At 42.0% G+C, this 24,894-nt stretch overlaps 1 protein-coding gene across 1 annotated transcript; it reads right to left on the reverse strand.

Moving 5' to 3' along the window:
• Positions 1–5,595: 5,595 nt before the first annotated feature.
• On the reverse strand, positions 5,596–17,191 carry LOC132583087 (vomeronasal type-2 receptor 26-like). Its single transcript, XM_060254752.1, has 5 exons — positions 16,986–17,191; positions 15,104–15,395; positions 12,319–12,546; positions 8,942–9,068; positions 5,596–6,497 (listed from the first exon to the last, which is right to left on the reverse strand). Exons 1-5 carry the CDS (start codon positions 17,189–17,191, stop codon positions 5,596–5,598), a joined length of 1,755 nt encoding a protein of 584 aa, XP_060110735.1.
• Positions 17,192–24,894: the final 7,703 nt, after the last annotated feature.

Below are 24,894 nucleotides of genomic sequence, written 5' to 3' on the forward strand. Positions count from 1 at the left end.
ATGGAGGAAACAAGAATGTGAACAACTTTTTCTATCCACTTGAGGAGGACAGCCATCTACAGATATCTAACACAAATAACTGTATTATATATTTAAATATATTGATTGTATATTATTCAAGTGCAATTGGGAGATATATTGGTGGGAGGTAAGAGATTTTTCAAAGATGACCAGTGAGACAATCAGTGCTTGCTGTACATCTAACCTCAGTCACCTCCTGAGAGATGTGGATGCAATGACCCCAAATTCCTCTGCTTTATCCTTGATGTCGTGTAATACAAGCTTGGTAAGCAACAGAACTGCATTCCTATCTTAGTCAGTAGAGGAGGAATTTACTGCCACAGGAGGTGGTGGCAGCTACAATCTTAGAGGACTTCAAGAGGGGATTGGATTAACATAAGGAGCAGAGGTGCATCAGTGGCAATTAGCCACAAGGTGTAGCTGGAACTCTCTGTCTGGGGCAAGTGATGTTCTGTATTATTGGTGCTGGGGGGGGGGGCAGTGGGAGGGCTTCTAGTGCCTTGGCCCCACTGGTGGTCCTCCTGTTTTTTTGGTCACTGTGTGACAGAATGTTGGACTGGATGGGCCATTGGCCTGATCCAGCATGGCTTCTTTTCTGTTCTTATGTCTGTAAGTGGCCTTTGTCCCCACCACTCCACCAAGCAGCAGCAGAAGTCCAGTACCTCAGATGGGACATCTCCATCAGAAGACCTAGCATAGCTAGTCATTTACTGCCATGCCATAAAAAGCTACAAATGCCCTTTCTCATACATTAAGCCTTTACTATAAGGATAGATCATTTTTCTTTCATGTTGTTGGCAAGCCTAGTGAGGATGTATGAAAAAATGCAACTGTGACAATATTACTCAGAAATAAACATACATATAATCAAAGAGAGATAGCCATTGAGCAAGCTACCTTTTGAAAAGTCTGTATGGAGGTCTCTGATCCCATTGAAGAATTGTCTTAAGGACATATGTATAGCACATTGATTACTTGATTAATCCCTAGCCTGATGAAAACCCTTTGAAACCCACTGAAACAAGAGCTCAGTTGATGCTCTTGTAACAATTACTACAGGATTATGAATTTTGTATGAATACCATATGAATCTGCTTAGCTTCGGAGAGCTGACAAGATCAGGCTACCTGGGGCCATCTAAGAAGACTGCAAATTTATACCCTGCCCTTCTCTCTGAATCAGAGAGGTGTACAATCTCCTATATCTTCTCCCCCCACAACAGAAACCCTGTGAGGTAGGTGGGGCTGAGAGTCTCTCACAGTAGCTGCCTTTTTAAGGACAACTCCTACGAGAGCTATGGCTGACCCAAGGCCATTCCAACTGCTCTAAGTGTAGGAGTTGGGAATCAAACCCAGTTCTCTCAGATAAGAGTCTGTGGCTAATAGCCACTGATGGACCTCTGCTCCATATTTTTATCTAACCCCCTCTTGAATCTGGCTATGCTTGTAGCTGCTACCACCTTTTGTGGCAGTGAACTCCACATGTTAATCACCCTTTGGGTGAAGAAGTACCTCCTTTTATCCGTTCTAACCCGACTGCTCAGCAATTTCATCGAATGCCCACAAGTTCTTGTATTGTGAGAAAGGGAGAAAAGTACTTCTTTCTCTGCTTTCTCCATCCCATGCATAATCTTGTAAACCTCTATCATGTCACCCTGCAGTCGACGTTTCTCCAAGCTAAAGAGCCCCAAGCGTTTTAACCACTACACCAAACTGATCAGGGCCCACCCCCCATTACTTAAGAAGCAAAGTGAAAGGCTATAGAATCCTCTGGATCTTTCTCCCTGTCCTACAGGAAGCTGAATCAAAGGGTGGTGGGGAAACAGAGCGGATTGGGACTATTTCATACCTGCCAGTCTCATTAATTGATGGAGGCACAACTGTGAAGCAGACCAAGCTGATACTGAAGAGCAGAAGGAAGCAAATGGGATTGCTAGTCTCTTTATGCTGACGAGCCTCCTGCACCTTTCAAAACTGCTAGACAGATCTGTGATAAGCAAGCAGAGCTCTCCCTGCTGCAAGATCCCCATGTAGTGAGTGGGCTTGCAAGAAAGAGAAGCCCTGCTACAAAGCAAAAGCTGTCTGCTTTACAACAGAGCCACTGATTGTCTAGTAGTTGCTGCAGCTGCTTGTGGGGTTCCAGGCTTTGCTTGTCAGGAACATCCCTATTTCTCTACCTGCTGGGAGGCTGCCCGCAGAGACTCAAGAGACACAAGGAGAGAAATCAGAAATGCACAGCAGCTGCAGCAGTGAGGTCTTCTTCTAGTCCTCTAGTCCAGGGGTGGCCAACGGTAGCTCTCCAGATGTTTTTTGCCTACAACTCCCATCAGCCCCAGCCAGCATGGCCAATGGCTGGGGCTGATGGGAGTTGTAGGCAAAAACATCTGGAGAGCTACCGTTGGCCACCCCTGCTCTAGTCACTCCTCCTTAAAAGTTGCCCAGGAGATGCCTCTTGGAGCTATTTAGTGCAGTTATTGAGATAACCAATCCTCCTTTTGAACAGGAGCTCACAGGAGTGGAGCTCTGGAACCTCAAAATTTTTATTGTGCTCTTTCTTTCTTCAATCCCTCCCCCCCAATACTTGCTTCTGGGCTCCATTGTTCAAACCCCCAGTGAGAATTTTGCTGAAGTTTTACAGCCATATTCACAAAATCGGCTTTTCACCTCAGCTACTTTTATCTTATGGACTTGAACAAGCTAAAGGGATAATTAAACAAAGCACTGATGATATAGAGCGACAGTCTGACATCTCTTGTGCATCAAAACTTGGGGCGTTGTTAAATATCAAAAGCACTATTGAGTCGGCATCGTATCTGACTTCGTTGGAAAGAAGAAATTTCAGAAGGGCATTTGCTCTAGCTAGATGTTCTGCCCATCCATCTGCAGTTATGCAAGGCAGGTACAATAAAATCCCCTACTCTGAAAGGCTGTGCTCATGCCCTTTAAGTGAGGTTGAATCTGTAGAGTATATGTTTTTCAGTTGCCCATACTATAGCGAGGCTCATTTTAGAATCATTACTCCATTAGTCAATAGGATACTGGCTATATTAATACAATACAAATCAGACAAGAATCCAGAGATTACACATTCAGTTGCTGAGTTTTGTGCTTTCATTCTTAGACTGTGGGAATTGCATTTTAAATGTTCTTAAATTTAGATCTCTATTTTTGCATACTATGTCTGTTTTTACCTTTTCATATTATGTTTACACTGTATTCTGGTGCTGAGACTGTAATAATAAACTATGATCTATGAACTCAAAGATTTGAAAAACTTTCTAATATTTTTCCCCCACACCAAAAAAGGGAAAATAACCAAAACATATCAATGAAATCTTCATCATGTCACTGTGGCCACATAGGAAAAAGTATGATGGGAATAAGGTTTTATTATGACAATTATACAGTGGTGGAATTCTAGCAGGAGCTCCTTTGCATATAAGGCCATGCCCTCCTGATGTAGCCAATCTTCCAAGAGCTTACAAGGCTCTTTTTTGAAAGTTCTTGGAGGATTGGCTACATCAGGGGTGTGTGGCCTAATATGCAAAGGAGCTCCTGCTAGAATTCCACCTCTGCAATTATAATAATTCCAGAATCATTTGAAGGTAGATGCTGGGCTGATATAATTTAGTATACTTTCCGGTGATGTAGGGTGTGTGTGGCATATGCAAGTGAGTTATTGAAAGGAGTTGTGCTAATGAGCTCTAGCGCCTCTTTTTTCTACAAAATGACCCCTGGATGTAACATTCGTCTTTCCTCTTAAAGGAGTTGCAATGGCAGACCAAAATAACTGCTGTTTCCTGATCTTCTCTCGGTAGTTTCTGTTGCAGGCTGTGATTCTACAAAGGACAAGCTAGATTTGAATCCAATAGCATCTTAAAGACAAGCAACAGTTTCAGAGTATACACTTTCAGGACTTGACTCTCCCTTCATTAGATACCCAATGGTATAGCTAATGACCAGGGCTCTTTTTTTGTAGCAGAAACTCCTTTGGTTTGGTGGACTGGTTTGGTGTAGTGGTTAAGTGTGCGGACTCTTATCTGGGAGAACCGGGTTTGATTTCCCCACTCCTCCACTTGCATCTACTAGCATGGCCTTGGGTCAGCCATAGCTCTGGCAGAAGTTGTCCTTGAAAGGGCAGCTGCTGTGAGAGCCCTCTCCAGCCCCACCCACCTCACAGGGGGTCTGTTGTGGGGGAGGAAAGTAAAGGAGATTGTGAGTTGCTCTGAGACTCTTCGGAGTGGAGGGCGGGATATAAATCCAATATCTTCTTCTTCTTCTTTGCATATTAGACCACACACTCCTGATGTAGCCAATCCTTCAAGAGCTTACAGTAGGCCCTGTAATAAGAGCCTTGTAAGCTCTTGGAGGATTGACTACATCAGGGGTGTGTGGCCTACTATGCAAAGGAGTTCCTGCTACAAACCCTCCCCCCCGCAAATGATTAATTCTGATGGTATCTGACAAAGGGATCTTTGATTCCCCAAAGTTTATATCTTAGAAAAAGAAGAAGAAATTGGATTTACATCCCACCCTCCTCTCCGAATCTCAGAGTGGCTCACGATCTCCTTTATCTTCCTCACAGACACCCTGTGAGGTGGGTGGGGCTGAGAGGGCTCTCACAGCAGTTGTCCTTTCAAGGACAACTTCTGCCAGAGCTATGGCTGACACAAGGGCATTCCAGCAGCTGCAAGTGGAGGAGTGGGGAATCAAACCCGGTTCTCCCAGATAAGAGTCTGCACACTTAACCATTACACCAAACCAGTGGAAACTTTCTATAATAGGCTGCGTTCTTGTATTTATATGCTAATTTGCTGCACAATTTGCTGTCTTAATCCAATCATAGGAAGGAGGGCATTTAAAACGTGTGCATCCCTTTAAATGTGATGGCCAGAACTCCCTTTGGAGTTCAATTATGCTTGCCACAGCCTTGCTTCTGGCTCCACCCCAATGTCTCCTGGCTCCTTCCCCAAAGTCTCCAGATATTTCTTGAATTGGACCTTGCAACCCTAGGCCCAGATGTGTGTGTGTAAACATGTCTTTTAAATCTGGGGGTGGGGATGGCCATGTTGGGCCAAATTGTTCATTTGAATACAGTCCATGTGAGCCAAACCAATTGGTGCTCATGCATATCTATTTCCTACACACAAAAACAGTGGGGAAGGCTTCTGACACGAATATATTCATTTTGAGAAGATTTGTTTTGCTTTACAGAAACACTAAATTTCTGCAGAATTTATGATCAAAATATTTTAAAATTGCATTTTTTTCTTTCAGTGAAGCCAGTCAGAATTTTATTAAAACTTTTATACATCTAAAATGATTATTTTAATCCATAAGGGAAATCCACTACCAGCTTTGAGAAATTCCCTCTCTTTCACAGGAGAAAACCACAATAAAATTATGAAGAGGAAAACCAAGGAAATCCAGGAAAGTGCTTTCTCCATAGGCAAAGATAAAATTGTGTTAACTTCAGTTACATAAGATCAAGTTTAGTTCAGATCTGGCCTGTTTGGTCGAACTGGTCAGAAACAGGCAATTAAATGCATAACTAACAGTTATTATTGTAAATACTTCAATGCCTTCTTCTTGTTAGCTGTTCTTTGATGTTCAGATCTGGCTGCAGTAAGATTACATAGCACTTGGGCAAAAAGATGAAGCCCAGTAACCCAGCACTGGAGGCTAAGATCGAGAAGACCTCCACAGTCACCATGTCTTTTCCTCTTGTGCTAAGATAAGTTGGCACAAAGGAGAGCCAGACACTGCAGAAGACCAACATGCTGAAGGTGATGAATTTGGTTTCGTTAAAGCTATCAGGTAACTTCCTAGCTAGAAAAGCCACAATGAAGCTGATGGTGGCTAGAAATCCCATGTATCCCAAGACACAATAAAACATGGTTATTGACCCTTCGTTACATTCTACTGTGATTTCACCAGTCCTTGAGTGCATGTCAAAATCTGGGAATGGTGGAGATGTTCCGAGCCAAGCAGCACAAATGACTACTTGGAGAAGGGAGCAGGACATGACCATGGAATATGGAAGTCTTTTCCCCACCCATTTTAGGAAAATATTCCCTGGCTGGGAGGCCATGAATGCTACTACCACTGTGACAGTTTTGGCTAGCACGGAAGACACAGCAACTGTAAAGATGATGCCAAAAGTCGTTTGCCGGAAGAGGCAGGTCACCTTGTTAGGTCGTCCAATGAAGAGCAAAGAGGAAAGGAAGCAGATAAGGAGAGCAACGAGGAGAATGTAAGTGAGGTTGCAGTTGTTGGCTTTGACGAGGGGAGTATCCCGATATTTAATGAAGGTTGTGAGCACCAGCACTGTCATTAGAGAAAAGAAAAGAGACAAGGAGATTAAAGCTATGCCAACAGGTTCTTCAAAAGATAGGAAGTTGGCAACCTTGGGGATGCATTGATCCTGGGCTTCATTTGGATAGCGATCTTCTTGGCAGGTGATACATGTATCCATATCTGAGAAAAGAAAATGCACTTATTTTCAAGCAATTGTCAGTTCTTTTAAAAATAGGATTTACCTTGGTGTTCGAAGGTACTATCAAGTCACAGCTGACATTTGGTGATCCCGAAGGGTTTTCAAGGTCCATCCAGACCTTTACTGACACAACACACACATTTAGACATATACAAAGCAAAAAAAGGTTTATTTTAAAACTTTTTAATGATTAAAATATACAACTAACTTATAATCTATGAATAATTATTATTAAATCAGAAGTGGGCTAAAACATTGACTGAAGTATGACAGGGGTGGCCAACGGTAGTTCTCCTGATGTTTTTTGCCTACAACTCCCATCAGCCCCAGCCAGCATGGCCAATGGCTGGGGCTGATGGGAGTTGTAGGCAAAAAACATCTGGAGAGCTACCGTTGTCCACTCCTGAAGTATGAGATCATCTAGACTGGCTCAACAATGGAATGGTTCATTTTTTCTCCAAAAATGGAGCCATTTTTCTGGGTAGGAGGCAGGACTGTTTTCTGATTCATTAATTTTTTCAGCAATTTTATCAAATATAAAATAGTCCCAGACTTTTATATACCATTGATTGACGGTAGGAGGTGTAGTATTCTTCCACTGCGAAGCAATTAGATGTTTTGTTGCCATAAGGAATAGTGAGGCTAAATGTCTTTTTTTCCACAGTGGGGGCATGACTCTCATGCCAAATGTGCAATAAATCTATAGATGGAGTCTCTGGAATCAGCAGTCCCCAAATCATTTGAATGTGTTTAAAAGGTTGACTGCCAAAACAGTTGGATCACTTTACACTCCCACCATTGGTGCAAATAAATCCCTTTAGGGTCTGAATGCTCCAGCATTTGGAAGGAATGAAGGTTTAAATATTTGAAATAAAACCAAATTACATATATTTATATATTTTGGGTTTTCAACATAAGAGGTTTGCCATTTCCTGCCTTTTCATGCCTGATAGGTGTCCCAACACTAGTCAGGGCTGACCCTGCTTAGTTTCTGATATCTGATCAGATCAGGCTGGCCTCAGGTATCCAGGTAGGGTTGCCCAATCCCCCGCGGCCTCCGTTGGGGGATGGTTTTTGCACATGCTTTGTGTGCGTGGCACAATGACATCACTCAGAAGTGACATCATCTCTCTGGTGACATCATGCGCTGGCCACTCTAGGAGCATCTAGGAAAACTCTATGGCTTTCCCAGATGCTCTAGCAATTTGGGAGGAAAACTCTAGACATTTCCTTCCAAATTGCTAGAGCTTCCAGGAAAACCATAGAGTTTTCCCAGATGTTCCCAGAGTGCCCGGGGTGCGATGTTGCCAGTGCAATCATCGCGATGCAATGCATCACACCAGTGACATTGTGAGAGGATCTCCCTGCCATCCCAATGTGGGCTGGAGGGTTGAGAACCTCCAGGGTGGGAGAATCCTCGCTCAGCCCGGGAACTTGGCAACCCTATATCCAGGTCACCTTAATAAAAGAGTAAATTAGTCCTGCCATTGTAATTTTCAAACCCTTCCTCTTTCTTGAAGAACACAGAGAGTCATTTAACCTGAAATTTTCTACCTACACATTTTCTGGTGTATTAGAAATCTTCAGTCAGTACCGTGATCGAAAGACAAAAGTGACAAGCACACCAAGTTGGGGCACAGCAGTCCTGGTGGAGCAATGGCGGCTGTCAGTTCTCAATGTGAGACACAGAGAGGAAGGCCTCCATGTATGTTGTAAGCCGCCCTGAGCCACTCGGTGGGAAGGGCGGGATATAAATCCCAGATAAATAAATAAATAAATAAATAAATAAAGAGGTTGTTCATTCATGGAGATCTTCCGTGGACCAAAGAACTACAGAAGAGCAATGTGAAGGCAGCAGAGAGCAGGTAACTCCATAAGTTACACTTAAAATCAAGGAGGCAGGGAAAGAGGAAGACCAATTGAGAATATGGGAAAGAGGAAGACCAATTGAGAATATGACTCTCTTTTCTCAAAGGGAATTCCAACCTCAAGAAGAAGGGGCAGTTAGGCTGCTAGGTGTTTAACTCTAGTTAAAGGCCTCCTCTCCTATCTCATTATCAGCCTTCTCTTTCTCTCCCAAATTACCCATTTTCCTGAGAGAAAGTTCAACTCTCTTGTTTTTCCATACTTTAGATTATCTTTTTTTCCCTTTCTGTATCTTCACCTTGATATTTAATCTCATCTCAACAGATATTGAATGGATGTCCAGTTCAAAAAGTCTTTGTTTCCACCAACTGCATAGACAAAAATAAATTGCCACCATGTGGCAATTTATTTTTGGCTGTGCAGTAGGTTCAAATGCTCAATAGAAATGCTCAATAGAAAACTTACGAACAACCAAGAATCTTCTCTGCATTTTTTCCCTGTCTCTTTTGTTGGATATTTTGTGAGACGATTTTTTTTTCTTCCCGGATATATTTCCTACCTTCGTGGTTGGAGACTGTGCCTTCTGGACATGGAATACAATCATAGCAGCAAAAAGGTTTCCCTTCCTTTGTTTTCTTGATAAAACCAGGATGGCAGTTGTCATTGCATTGTGAGAGGGGAGGAATCTATCCTTAGGGGAAAGAGGAAAGTAATGTGAGCTGGTCCTAGCAACACTGGCTTTCAAAGAATACAACCAACAGACAATTCAATTGAAGAATAATACTTTTGATCTCATAGATGGATTTTTCAGAGGGGTCATATTTGTTAGATTGCTGTTAGGTACAAAATGACATCTGTGGCTTTGACCTCAGATCCCAGGGATGATAAGATCCTGGGACTGGCCTGTTGGCTTTGTAGTTTCTGTATCCTCAGTAGACAGATGGGGAGTCACAGAATAGGGTCCTTTTCATAAACTGAAAGCTTTGTTCTCTGGGTTAGTAGAAAGGTAGATCAGGGACCTGAGATCTCCTATCTTGAAAAGTCAGGTTCCGCCTTGGGAGTGCTGCTGGAGAGAGCAATCATTGTAGCAAACCAGATGGCTGTGGAGGTCTTGAGTGTTTTTATCCATCATCAGCTGGTGCATCAGCTGCATCTGTTCCTGGGTCAGTCAGATCTAGCCACAGTGATCCATGCCTTAGTTACAGCTAGACCGGACTATTGCAATGCACTCTACTTGGGGCTACCCTTGAAGAGTTTTCAGAAACTACAGCTAGTGTAGAATGCTGAGGCTAGACTGCTGCTTGGGGGCCAGGAATTGGGAGGATGTGACACTGATCTTACAGTAATTACACTGCCTACGGATCTGCTCTCAAGCCCAATTCAAGGTGTTGTTTTTGACCTTTAAAGGCCTATATGATTTGGGCCTAGGGTATCTGGAGTAACTTTGTTTCTCGGATATCTCTGCCTTGGAATTATGTTCACAGGGAGAGTCCCTCCTGACTGTTCTATCAGACAAAGATGCTTCTTTGGTGGGTACACAAGAGAAGGCCTTTTCACAGCCAAAACCACACATGGAAAAGGAAGTACTTCTTCATCCAAAGGGTGATTAACACATGGAATTCACTGCCACAGGAGATGGTGGCAGCTACATGCATAGACAGCTTCAAGAGGGGATTGGATAAAGATATGGAGAAGGATTGCTGATTTATACCCCGCCCTTCTCTCTGAATCACAGACTCAGAGCGGCTCACAATCTCCTATATCTCCCCCCCAACAGACACCCTGTGAGGTGGGTGGAGCTGAGAGGGCTCTCACAGCAGCTTTATTGCACATTTGGCATGAGAATCATGCCCCCACTGTGAAAAAAAAGACAATTAGCCTACACCAAACTGGCTCTGAAGAAATGAGTGAAGAGGTTCATCAGTGGCTATTAGCCACAGGATATTGCTGGAACTCTCTGTCTGGGGCAGTGATGCTCTGTATTCTTGGTGCTTGAGAGGGACAACAGTGGGAGGGCCTCTAGTGTCCTAGCCCCACTGGTGGACCTCCTGATGGCACCTGTTGTTGTTTTTTTGCCACTGTGTGACACGGAGTGTTGGACTGGATGGGCCATTGGCCTGATCCAACACGGTTTCTCTTATGTTCTTATGTGACACAGAGTGTTGGACTGGATGGGCCATTGGCCTGATCCAACATGGCTTCTCTTATGTTCTTATGTAACAAGCTCCCCAAAAAGGTGAATCTTGTCCCTCACTTTAGGCCTTTAGGAGGCGAGGAGGAGGAGGAGGATTTATACTCTGCTCTTCATTTGTAGTCTAACAGAGGTTTATAATCTCCTTTACTTCCTCTCCCCACAACAGATATCCTGTGAGGTAAGCGGGGCTAAGAGAGGTCTGAAAGAACTGCTTTTGAGAGAGCAGCTCTTAGAGAACTGTGACTGACCCGTGGTCACTCAGCTGCTGATGTGGAGGAGTAGGGAATCAAGCATGATTCTCCAGATTAGAGTTCACCACACTACACAATTCCCCAGATTAGAGTACACCAAACTGGTAGCTAAAGGCTTACTTTATTTAGGATTGCATTTCAGTTCTAAATTGTGACTTTAATTTTTTTCTTATGTTTTATAATATTACATATTTTATTAATATTGTAAGTTGCCTTGAGTGCTTTAGTAAAAAAGAAAGCTAATAAATACAAGAGGAAGGAAGAAAGGAAGGATAGAAGGAAGAGAAGAAGAAGATAGTGGATTTATATCTCGCCCTCCACTCTGGATCTCAGAGCAGCTCACAGTCTCCTTGATCTTCCTCCCTCACAACAGACACCCTGAGAGGTGGGTGGGGCTGAGAGGACTCTCACAGCAGCTGCCCTTTCAAGGACAACCTCTGCCAGAGCTATGGCTGACCCAAGGCCATTCCAGCAGGTGCAAGTGGAGGAGTGGGGAATCAAACCTGGTTCTCCCAGATGTCATGTTCTCAGGGTGCAGGCAGGCAGGCGTCCAAAGCCAGTCCAAGGTCAAAGTCCAGGAAGTTAAGCAGGAGTCAAGTCACCAATGCAGAATCACAAACCAGAATCAGAAGTCAATGTCCAAAAGCCAAAAGGTCAGGGTGCCAAGGAAATCAAGCAGGTCAGGATCAGGAATCAGAAAGGAGTGTAGATGCAAGCCAGAGAATAGCTTCTACAAGGTCCTGGGTGGGAGCTATATGGGAGTCTCAATCAGCCTGCTCCCTGGGTGGCAGTGACTCTGCTAGAACTCAAGGCTGAGAGATCTGAAGCATCAGCATGCCTCATGTCTTCGCTCTGAAAGTTCTTTCCGGAGCCTGCGTCAAACTTTTGAGATGGGAGGAGGAGAGCTTGGAGAAGGTTGACACTGGTGCCTGGAGAGTGATTGATGGGCCAGCTGCTGTTTGTTCAGCTGAGGAACTGGCTGGCAACTCTTCCAGGTCTGTTAACCCTTCCATCTCCTCCTCGTTAGGGCTCATGACACCAGATAGGACTCCGCACACTTAACCACTTCACCAAACTGGCTCTCAGGAAGGAAGGAAGGAAGGAAGGAAGGATTGCATTATCATTTGCTTTTTCATAAATGCAGTAGCATTTCTTCATACTTCACTGGACATTTTCATGAATCATACAGTCTCATTATGGGTAATGGCTTCAGATTTTGCCATTCACCCCTGACTTACAATTTCTAAAGAAAGCCTCTTGGAGGCTAAGAGCAAACACATAAATTGGTGAAAGTAAGAGAATGGAGGAAGCCTGTCTCTTGTGACCTCTGCTGAACACTGTTGGACTCTGGGGTGAAAGCTAAGCAGAAAAGCTTGAGGAGAGCATGGGAAAGTCCTTGCTCTCTTTTCCTTCCCTAACTATAGTGCCCTCATGTTTTAGCTGAGGCACTATCTTCACAGAAATGAGGGGATGGTGCAAGTATTTTCCTACCTGGATCAGATCTCTATTCCATTCTATTTTTTCTCCATGAATTATGAATGCTTGGTCTGCAGGGGCCCTAGGATCCAGTCTCCCAATCTTCATTCTGATGTAGGAGTCATTTGGAAATGTAACCAGGTTAGTGATATCAAATCCACCTGCTAGTTCTTCGTGGTTATTGAACCGCATGTTGTCTCCAGCACTACTGTTGAATGAGATTCTCTGAAGAAACGAGTGAAGCTGGGTGAAAACAGAATGAAATTCAGAGTGGGGAGAAAGAGTTGGAAACTGTTTAGTGACTAAGTTTACACACCTTCTCAACATGGATTAGATTCTAATTCATTCAGCTATAACAATACACACATATATAAAAATCTATGCGTATATGTTAATATCTGTTGCTACCTAATAGTTCTGTGGAGAGAGTTCTATATAAATACACCATAGATAAGAGTCCGCACACTTAACCACTACACCAAACTGGCTCTCTGAAGGCAGTATGGCCGTATTCCTGTGGAAAGTGTGGGCTTTCATATTAACCATAGTATATTACACCACCATATGAACATTATCATAGAGATTTAATGCCAGGTAGTACCTGCCAGGGTTTCACACTTTGAGGTGCCATCCTGTCCCCATCATCTACTGCTCTGAGCTTGCATCTAGAACTATAGAGGGCATGCAAGGCATGTGCCAGGGCATACACTGCATGATAGATACTGAAACTATGGCTGGTCATCTTCATTTCAAACATTGTTGCAGGAAGACTCTCTAGGCGCTCCTTCCCGGTGCATGTTTTGTTTCCATTTGTCGGCACAGTGGAGTCTAATCCAAAGGAGCATTCAAAAGCGTGTTCCCAGAACTCTTTGAAAAACCCATCTCCTTCAGGATATTTTATATTCTGAAGAAACTTTTGGAAGCCCGGAACCTCAGCTGAATGCATTGTGAAGGAAATTGCACCATGGAACATTTTTATATCAAGGGCAATTTGAGTAGTATGGAATGTGAAATCGAGCTGGGCTGTTGTGATCCACACTTTCCCCACAGATATCTTCTCCTCATAATCCAAACCTGACAAAAAAGCTGATGTTGTTAATACCCACAGAATGCTCGCTACGCCTGTCAGAGAAGCCGAATCTCCATATAGAACAAATGTGTTGACTTTCTTCTCTGTGACTGCTCCTATTTTACTCAGCATACTATCAATAATCTCTCCAAAAGAATAATAACGGACATTTTTTGGAAGGGTTAAAATAATGGCTGGACAGATTCCGCTCTGGAAAAGTAGCGGTTCCAAAACTTGAATGAAATGTTCCCCAGTGTCATCGCTGGACGTTATGAATCCTACCCATTTCCACTGAAAATGCAGAAGTAGCTTGATAATGCCCCAATACTGAATTGCTTCACTGGGGACCATGTGATAAAAGAAAGGAAAGTGCGTTCTTTCATCCACTGCTGATTCAAAGGAGCCATAGGATAACTATATTAATAAATTGGAAAGGAGAACAGAAAGTTATTCAAACAATTCTACAATTATTATAATCCAATAAATATTTAGATCCATTTTGGACCATGGGAATCAACACATATTAGCAATCAAATTAGTATCGGTTTGTGGTTATTACCTTAGATTTATTGACCTGCTTTATTTCTATCCTACCTCATCATCCAGCATTAACTTCACATGAATTCTTAAGGAAAATAAAATATATATAGGTAGGAGAGAAACTGAGACAGATTCTGCTAGTAGGTATAGCGGAATTTTATAATGTTTCTGACTGCTTGAGTTTTCCTTTCAACTTCTCTTCCTGTTGCCTCATTAATGCTACTTCGTCATCTTCTTCCCTACAGCAGATTTTACCAAGCAACTGGTTGGTCATTTTTCATTATACAAAGTTTAGCACTTTCCCCCTGAATTCAGGAACACCTAAGAGAGGCTCCCTTGACTGGTTTCAGGTCTAGCGTATAAGGTATAGAGGAGCAGATAAGCAGCAGGAGCAAACCACTTGCCCTGATGATCACATAGTCACTTAGTTTTGTCTGGGTTTGTGTTTCACCCACAGGACCTTTGTTCAATTTTAATACGATCAACGACCAGCACAAATCAGAAAAAAGTACAAAAGCTAAAAAAAGACAAAGCTAAAATACTTACAAAATATTCAAATAGTGCATAAGATAACAGTAGGGAATAAGGTATGCAAAATAGCAATTAAACTTTGGCTTCAGAACATAATATAGCATTGCAAATTCTGCATGCAACTGAAAAGAACCTTGCACAGGGACCTGTAATCTGTGGGTTCACTCCCATAAGAAGCTTCCTAGTGGTCTCAAAGTTAGAAAGACGGAAATTGCCTTGAAATCTATTTATTAAGGGACTAATTAACCTTGCTCGTACCTCCTGGTAAAACTGGCATGAGAGAAGAACATGTTCAACAGTTTTGATGGCCCCTGCTCCAGAAGGACAGACCCTCTTCCTTCATAGGGATCTTTCTATATCTCCCCTCTAAAACTGCAGAGGGGAGTGCATGCCATCTGGTTCAATAGCAAACGAGATTCTGGCATGCTAACTAGTTATGCAACCCCCAAGTGGTCAGCGTCCGACTTCTTAGAGGGCACCCACAGGTCAAGACCAGAACCGTGAGTGTAAACATCTGCCAGTTGTGACTGCAAAGGTCAGAGAAGGGAAGAGAAATGCAGTTTTTCTAGAGTCATAGAATCAGATTTCTTCCTGAATCAGGAAAACACAAGGAGTTATGGTGAAATTAATGCAAAAAAAAAAATCATCCATAAATTCTACCTGTGGAGTCTTGTAAACAGTTAAGATGTCAGCCATTCGGGAGGAGGTATCTGGACTGAGTCCCCCAATGACTCCAACTAGATTTTCAGACATGCTACATTTATAGTTTGGAAGAAACTTGTGCACTTTGAAAAGCTGATCCAAAGTGGTTCGGTAGGCCATCCGTGAATCAAAACAGCTGTCATAGATGTGGAACCCAAGAGTTACATTGGGCAAGATCTTGGGATTCTCATTGATCTTATTCACCGCAAATACCAAGGCAAGGATGTGCTGGTAGAACTTGGGTGTGAACCTGCAAGCAAATAGACTGGTTGTCTCATGGAAGATGCCTATGGTCTTTATGGCACCACTGTTTCCTTTTATGCTCTAGGAATAACAATTTAGTGATAACAATGCAAGAAATCATTCACTGCTGAAAATATCCCCCCCCCCCATTTTGTGTCTATAAATTTGCAGGTGGATATGTGAAAATTCTTTCTGAAGTCAGAAACAGTCCAGTTTTTGATATATCATATTTTATTATACTTTTGTTTCAAATCTGTTAGCAAGGCACCATGAAGGCAAGATTAAGATGATCAAAATAAATAAACCAATGAGCCTAATCTCTCAAATATATAGGCTCCTTTCGCCTTTAGATCTCCAGTAATATTCGGTGTTTACATAGGAACCAATGGAGAAAAACAACTGAACTGGTGAATGCAGTGGCTCACTCGCTCAGCTCTTTGCATTCCTTCCCTGAACTTTAGAACGTGAATGGTCTAAAACTGTACACCTTTCTGAAACACTTCAATTAATCCATCCCAACCTTTCAATTCGTGATGCAAAGTCGTGGCGAGCCAAAGATAATATGGATATAAAGTAATTGTAAGGAAAAATATATAGGTGGCTGAAAAGCAAAAGGCATTTGCTGTTGTTTGTTCAGAAGTTAAAGAGCAGGTGTCATTTGCAGTGAACAGCAGCCTTCTGTCTGGAGGACATCCTGCTAAAACCAGAGGAACAATATTAGTGTGTGTGATGTTTCTTAAATGTCATTCCTTTTAAAGAGAATTATTGTTGATTAACTGTACCTGGACTGGGGCCATTGATTATAAGGAAACAGTGCTAAAAGTAACACTGAAAACAAAACATACAAAAGGGAACCAACATTTCCATGTGAAAGCAACAGGATATTTTTCATCCAGAATTCCTTCCTCTAAAGTCAGAAGATGGCAGGGAAAACTACTCTTGTATTTAGTATATCTAGTATATTTCACAAGCAACTACTTTCAGGGCTTTTTCTGTAGAAAAGGCCCAGCAGGAACTCATTTCCATATTAGGCCACCCCCCCCCCCGATGCCAAGCCAAGCAGAACTGCATTCCTGTGCATTCCAGATAAAAAACAACAACAACAAAAAAGCCCCGACTACTTTAATCCTCACGTTTCTTTTCCTGTTCGATGTGTAGTCCATTTATTTTCTCCCTTCTTTTACCCATTTTTATTTCTTTATCACCATTCTCAATATAGATATGCATTAAAATGGCAGATGCTTGACTCTTTCCGCTTTGGAAGCCCCAACAGGAACATCTACTCTGTCACTAATTCTTGTTTAACATCAGGGCTTTTTCTGAGCAGGAATGCACAAGAAAGCAGTTCCAGGTGGCTTGGTGTCAGGGGATGTGGCCTAATATGCAAATGAGTTTCTGCTGGGCTTTTTTTCTACCAAAAAGCCCTTTTTAACATGAAAAGATCTCAGGCACATGGGCAGTGAAGCCCTCAGTTCTGACTACTCCATCATCCCCTCTTCCCACCAAAGAACCGAAGTGATTGACAATTAATGCAACATCAAAACACAGTAAAATAAAAAGACCAATCACATCACTTGAGTGGTGGAAGAGTACTTACTGTAGAGGGTTTCTTGGTATCTTAGAAGGATTTTTTTCAAAGGAAAGAATGGGGAAATTAAAAGTGACCAAAGACACAATCCCACCAATGAGGATTTCTCCTGGTTGGTACCACTCATGTGGAATCTGAAGGGCTTCGGTCACCTCATGCTTCGCTGTGCATAGTTTGCACACTAGGTAAAAGACCAGCATCATCAGCAGAAACATCTCGGCCTTCAGTGTGCCAATGGGCAATCTTCTCCCTAGAATGAGACCCTCTTCTCTACTGTATCACTGCTGAACTTGCCAATTTTATGCAGGTTGGTGTGGATGGTTTGGGACCCTTATAATAAAAGAAAGACATCTGCCTCATTACCGGTCTCTAAAGCAGACTTTGAGTGACAGTGGAGAGAGATCGATTTCTTAGAAGCCTGTGAAACTGGTCTATGTAACACATCCCTTTCTGTCTCTCTGTCATATTGTCAGCTGGGAATGGCACTTGGGGAGTATTATTGTGTTTTCCACCAAACTTTCATTATTGCTCTTACGTTCTGGAAAATCTTTGGAGTTTTGCCAAACACATCAATCACTGTCATTTTAGTAATTGTAGGGCAGATAACCTCTTTGGCAAAACTTTTCAGCTTTCAGTGGCATCGTGGATAGCAGAATCACAGATGCACACATTTATTGCAAAATGTAACTGGAACTTCAGCGTGACCTTTTTCCTCAAGGACAGAATCAGACAGGAAATTGCTTGCTTTGAACAGAAATAGTTATAGTACAACCAGCAGCTGAGCATTCAGCTTCAATGGCCAGATAAGTTGGCGGCGGGGGGGGTGGAATTACTGCTAGACTAAACTCCCCTCTCCAAGTAATATCTGATCCCATAATTGTATTTTTAAACCTTTTTTAAAGCTGCTTTGAAAGCATTCTATTATTTGTAATATTTAGTAAACCTTCATGGTGGTTTGATGGAAGTGTTAATAGGTTTAAAGTGTGTGTGTGTGGGGGGGGGGAGAACCATGTTTTCACTTACACCAGTAAAGTGAGAGAAAACAGATACATGATCATGAAGAGCACATGGAGATACTACTAAGTCTCAGTTCAAATAGCAGGAGTTAAAACTACTCAATGATTATGACTGCCCATTGCTTGTTTTAAGATTACAACAGTTATATTCTGCTTAGTATTATTTATTTATTTATTGCAATATATCCCACCCTCCCTTATTGGGCTCAGGGTGGCTAACAACATTTAAAACAATTGAACAACAATTTTAAATTAATACAATACAACAATATTAAAATATCTTAAAATACAATTTTTAATTCCCAGATCGCATTAATAGCGCTAATCATTGAATCCTTTGGTGTTTAAGTGTCTTATTCTTCTGCCTGGTTCAAGATAAATATTAATGTTGTGGGATGGTGGATATTAAGCACCGCCATTGATGTTAAAGCACCTCCAATTAGATATTGAAAACCTTTCTAAACAGGTATGTCTTACAGGCCCTGTGGACTTGTTCTGCTTGGGGGTGGGGGGGATTAGAGAAGACTTGGGCCAGAACTTCACTTGCAATTGGGTGAGCTCATATAATTTATAGTAGTCTTCAATTTGACCTGTTGGAATCTGAGATGGAAAAGCTACAATTTGCTCCCCCTGATCAACATCAAATTATTTTTTAAAGTTATATCACCCCCCCCCATCAAAAAGCTCTGGTGTCTGATTCTAAGCCTATCCCCCACAAAAGTATATCCAATATTTGCATTAATTTATAACCACTGTAGTTATATGTTTTTTATATGGGGACAGTGGTCTTCTTGGAAATTTTGTGGGCATTAAAATTGTGGACTAAAGGAACCAAGGTTTTCTAGGTCTAGATCATGGGTAGACTCTGAAACCTTATAATACCCAAAGAGGTTTTTTTTTTAATCAAGGATGAAATTTCCCATCAAGCGTTTCACTGATTGTAGAATTTACATATTATATATCTTTCTTTTTAGTTCCTTAACATGAGAATACCCCTTGAGCGTCTTTACTTTCCCATTTAATTAATAGTAGTACAAACATCTGTTTGACCTTTACATGCGAGATTGTTTCATTACTTTCGTTTTTATTATTAATTCGCAAAGGGACCTACATTATCATGTTCTTTCATATTATTTGCTTTGTTATTTTTGTTTCATTGGTTTAATTTTATAAATCTATTTCATTTGTATTTCCCACTGGTTTCAAATGAAGCTGCACCCCAGTTCTTGAGTATGCACCTTTATGGCTTTCTATCTGAATTGGACAATACTCAAGGGAATTTTCCCACTCCCCTACTACATCTACGTGGCCAAAAATTGAGTAGATCAAATAAAGGAGTCCTCCTTTTTGAGGTAATGAGATATGACCGTGTTTAATGTTAAAGTTCATGAGAAAATTGATAAGAAATAGTTATGCATAAGGCAACTTAAGGAACTGGCACTGCAGCCACTTAACTTGTATAATCATAACTTGTAGAACCGTAGAAGTCCACAAGGAGGACTTCCAGTTTGAGGAAGACTACTACTAGTGTTGGCTGCTGTGATTTTTCAAAATTGCTCCTTCCTCTCTCTCTCTCCTTTGGTCTGTCCAACTGTGACACTGTGGCACACATACGGTGGTGGAAGAAAGTCCTGTAAAGTCACAGCTGACTTAGGGGAGGGACGGTGGCTCAGTGGTAGAGCATCTGCTTGGTAAACAGAAGGTCCCAGGTTCAATCCCCGGCATCTCTACTAAAAAAGGGTCCAGGCAAATAGGTGTGATAAACCTCAGCTTGAGACCCTGGAGAGCCGCTGCCAGTCTGAGTAGACAATACTGACTTTGATGGACCAAGGTTCTGATTCAGTGTAAGGCAGCTTCATATGTTCATATATGTTCATCATTATGGCAACCGCATAGGGTTTTCAAGGCAAGAGACCATCAGAAATGGTTTGCCATTGCCTGTCTCCATTTCATGCCCCTGGTATTCCTCGGTGGGCTTTCATCTAAATACTAGCCAGGGGTGACCCTGTTTAGCTTCTGAGATCTGATGAGATCAGGGTAGCCTAGGCTATTAAGGTCAGGGTGTGGCACACATAACTCCAAGGAACATGAAGCTAGGAGTCTCAAAATTGGCTACTGACTTCAGGATGGTGATGTGAGTTGCAGTATCAAATGACAAGGGGATCAAGACCCCCTGTGTTTCCTAACAACCAGAATACCCCCTGCACACACACATATTTTCACTGAAAGTGTTGTAGTCCCTGGAAGGCATAGTTCCTCAGAAAATAAAGATAAGGCATTTGAAAATTGGCTATTGAGTTCAGGATAATTATGATGGGAGTGGCATTGCCAAGAAACAAAGGAATTGAGAGGTGTACAGAAGACCCCCTATGTTATCTGCAATCAGAAGATAAAGGTTATCTGATGTAGGAATGAAAGGTAAAGGTAGTCCCCTGTGCAAGCACCAATCATTTTCGACTCTGGGGTGATGTTGCTTTCACAACTTTTTCACGGCAGACTTTTTACGTGGTGGTTTGCCATTGCCTTCTCCAGTCATCCGCACTTTCCCCCCAGCAAGCTGGCTACTCATTTTACCGACCTCGGAAGGATGGAAGGCTGAGTCAACCTGAGCTGGCTACCTGAACCAGCTTTCGCTGGGATCGAACTCAGGTCATGAGCAGAGGGCTCTGACTGCAGTATTGCAGCTTTACCACCCTGCGCCATGGGGCTCTTGTAGGAATGTAGGAATTACTCATCCAAAAATGAAGTTAGTAGCCTCAAAAACAGCCATGAGTTTCAGGTGATAATGCAATTTGCAGTGTTTAACATTAAATGAATTGGAGCATCTCCCCAACCCACTTTTTCCTTTGGAAACCATGGTTTACTCTTGACAGGCACAACTCATAAAAAATAAAATGGATAGCAGCTTCCAAATTTGTTACCTGCTTCAGAATGATGGGAGTTGCAGGGTGTAAAACAGATAATCAAAGCATCCTTGTCCATGTTATCACCAGCAGCCAAGTTTACTATTAGCAATGGAATATAAGTTGACTTGAGCTGACATTAACCCTTTCCCACCCAGTTTACCTTGGAGTGACATCCCTCTTCACCGCACAGCATCGGCTCAGATTTCACACCATCTGCTCCGCAGAAGCAGGAAGTGCCAGGGTTTCTGTGTCGCAATTGTAAATCGCTAAAACCCAGTTTACGTTAGCGACGCAAAAGGTGCGGCTCTTCCTGCTTTTGAGGAGCAGACGGTGTGAAATCCGAGCTGATGCTGCACGGTGAAGAGGGACGTTACTCCGAGGTAAGCTGTATGGGGAAAAGGATATTATTAGTGGAAAGATATGGCTAGGAGTCTCAAAATTGGGAAAACCAAGGGCAATGAGAAAAAGGGGAAGACAGTTTTGACGGTTGTTAAAGAGGCACCATGGTGGACAAGCCACTCCCCAAAGTTCACATTCAGAGGAACTTTGTTGTTAATTTGTGACAACAGCTCTGGAAAGGTTTAAACTAATGCCCTAACATACAAAGAGTTCAACATGAAAGTAGCTCCAATGGGTAGGTGAAAATGTAGAAACTTGTGGAGACTTGCCTCTCTGTACTCCCTAATTTTAGCTGGGAATAATATTATGGAAGCATTGTAACTGTTTAAGTAGATCTGCTAACTTTGTTTTTCTTGGTGCCTTCAGAAATGCCATTGGAACTTGATCAACTCAATGACAGTCATTTACTTAGTACAATTGCTTTGTCGAGGTTTCTCCCCTTATCTTTTCTGCAGCAATGTTGGCAGCAGATGCAATAATGTAAATATGTTTGTGATGGATGGTCAGTATTTTCATTCAAAATGGATAGCAATGGCAGCATGATTCATAGAGACCCGATGGTTGAAATCAGATTGAAAATGGCCATGCTATGAACCAAAATGGCTGGGATACAATTGGACTCCTCCACTGATCACAGCCAGGGATGGAATTCTAGCAGGAGCTCCTTTTCATGTTAGGCCACACACCCCTGATGTTGCCAAGCCTGCAAGAGCTTATAAGGCTCTTTTTTTCTAAGCTCTTGGAGGATTGGCTGCATCAGAGGTGTGTGGCCTAATATGCAAATGAGTTCCTGCTACAAAAAAAAGCCCTGGATTCAAGTGCTGCTTAGATAAAGGAAAAGAACACAAGGTGCTGCCTTATACTGAGTATATAGTATTCTATCAAAGGCAGATTGCCTAATCTGCCAGCCGCAGCTTTCCAAGTTCTCCAGTTAAGGTCTTCCACATCAACTACTTCCTGATCCAGTTAACTGAACCTGAGACTTTTTTCAGGCAAACTGGATGCTCTTCCACTGAGTTACAGCTTCATGTGGTGTGCCAGAAGTAGAACACTTATGGCCTTGGTGGTCAAGTGCTCTATGCAGTCGTTTCAGCCTTCACACTGATTGGTGGAGAGTTGTGTGTTAGAATATAATTGTTCATTTAATTCTTTTTTCATGCTTGATTTTTTAAAATCTTTGTTGTATATCACCCAGAACCCTGCTATAGCAGGGATAGGCAATTCATAAATCTAATAATAAATAAATATTAAAAGATTGATGAGCAATCTCTCTTGGCACATTTTGTTGTGCAAGGAAGGACTAGAAAGCAGAAATAACAGTACTGATGTCCTTAGTTTTGATCCAGGGTGGAGTTGCCAGTCAAGTTTGGGGCTTCTGTGGTGTTGCCTTAAGCATACCATGCAGTAAATTTAAAAAGCTTTATTATGCAGATTAGTTATTCATAAACTCAATCTATAACTTTATTTCTTGCATCTTATTTTGTTGATTTCTTTGATAATCAAAATATTTATACTCTTTTTTTCAGGGCTCAAGTTAAATTACAAGTTACTATTAAAACATTACAAATGAAAACTAAATACAAACTTCATTCCCTCAATTACTTTCTTGCCCCTGCAAAAGTTATTTGTTGTTAACACCGCTTTTTCATTTTAGAGCATGGGGGTAAGGTTCAAAAGATTTATGAGACAGGACTTCAAAAGTAATTTTAAAACATAAACTTATTCACAGCATAACTATTTTAATGCATTTATGTGGAAGGAATTTGGACACCTTGAATACAAAAAGATAACTAACAGAATTTAAAGAAGCACAAAATTAAAATAATTACATTAAAATATCTTGTTTCTGCTTTTTATTCTTTACTAGCTGCTCCTTGCAGTTCAGTTCAGGCTTCCAAACAATGATATACAGTTTTGGGGAAAAAATGCAACCCAACAATCCAGCACTGGATGCCAAGATAGAGAAGATCTCCACGGCTACCATATATTTCCCTTTGGTGCTGAGATAAGTTGGAATAAAAGTCAGCCACACACAACAAACCATTAGCATGCTGAAGGTAATAAACTTGGCTTCATTAAAGGTGTCAGGCAATTTCCTAGCGAAGAAAGCTACCATGAAACTAACTAAAGTCAGAAATCCCATGTATGCCAGAACACAAGAAAACAGGATGGTTGACCCTTCATTGCATTCCACTATGGTTTCTTCTTCCAGAGAGTTCATGTCAACATCTGGAAATGGAGGGTCAATACAAAGCCATACTATACAAATAGTTGCTTGCATTAAGGAGCAGCAGAAAACAATAGAGTTTGCAAAGCCTTTCCCCAGCCATTTCCTCATCCTAGATCCTGGTTTAGTAGCCATGAAAGCCAGAACCACTGTGATGGTTTTGGCTAAAACAGAAGAAACAGCCACCGAGAAGATGATGCCAAAAGCAGTTCGGCATAAAAGGCAGATCACAGCCTGAGGCCGACCAATGAAGAGCAGACAACAGAGGAAGCAGAGCAGAAGGGAGATTAGCAGAGTGCACGTGAGCTTCCAGTTGTTGGCTTTGACGATGGGAGTATCCCTGTGCTTGATGAAGATGGCTAGCACCATTGCTGTGGTTCCAGAGAGGGAGAGGGCCAAAAGAGCCAAGCATATGCCCAAGGGTTCTTCATAAGACAAGTAGTTTTCCATCTTGAGAAGGCATTGATTTTTATCATCACTTGGATATTGACCTTCTGGACATTGGAAGCAGTCATCTGTATCTTTAAAAAAGAGAGAGACAAATACTATTTCAGCCTCTCACAAGAACAAGAGACAGAGGTCTGCCAAAAATCTTCAAGGTTTCTTTTTAATTTGATTTGATCCAAGGGTTTGAAATGTTAATGTACAGTAACTGTATGTAGTTAATACAATGCATATACAAACAGAATTTGCCAGAGTTCTTCAAGGGCATGTGGGAATTGCACTTACAAATACCACTAAGAATTGCAATTACACATGGATTGAATTGAATAAAATTGCTCCTCTAATTGACAATGGGCGTGAAGAATTAAAGTATGTTCTGTGGCTGAGAGACTAGTGGACTTTTATACAGCATTTAGGAAGGGGGCAAGTGGGCATGTCTTTTTTTTTGACCACTCAGCATACTTCTTATATCCTGCATATGAGAAGCCACATTATCCCTAGCAAAAGATGACTACATTAGAAGAAGAAGACTGCAGATTTATACCCCGCCCTTCTCTATGAGTCAGAGACTCAGAATGGCTTACAATCCTATATCTTCTCTCCCTACAACAGACACCCTGTGAGGTGGGTGGGGCTGAGAGGGCTTTCCCAGCAGCTGCCATTTTAAGGATAACTCCCACGAGAGCTAGGACTGACCCAAGGCCATTCCAGCAGGTACAAGTGGAGGAGTGGGGAATCAACCCCGATTCTTCCAGATAAGAGTCCGCACACTTAACCACTACACCAAACTGAAGAATCCTTCCATACAGCAGGGTAATTTGAATGCAATTTTTCACTCAGGGCTAGGTGCATTTTTTCCTGCTTCAGGGTTGCCAGGTCCCCCCCATCCACCAGCAGAGGATTGGGGCTAGGGTTGATAGCTCCAG

The sequence above is a fragment of the Heteronotia binoei genome, chromosome 15, assembly GCF_032191835.1.
Source record: "Heteronotia binoei isolate CCM8104 ecotype False Entrance Well chromosome 15, APGP_CSIRO_Hbin_v1, whole genome shotgun sequence".
NCBI lineage: Eukaryota > Metazoa > Chordata > Lepidosauria > Squamata > Gekkonidae > Heteronotia > Heteronotia binoei.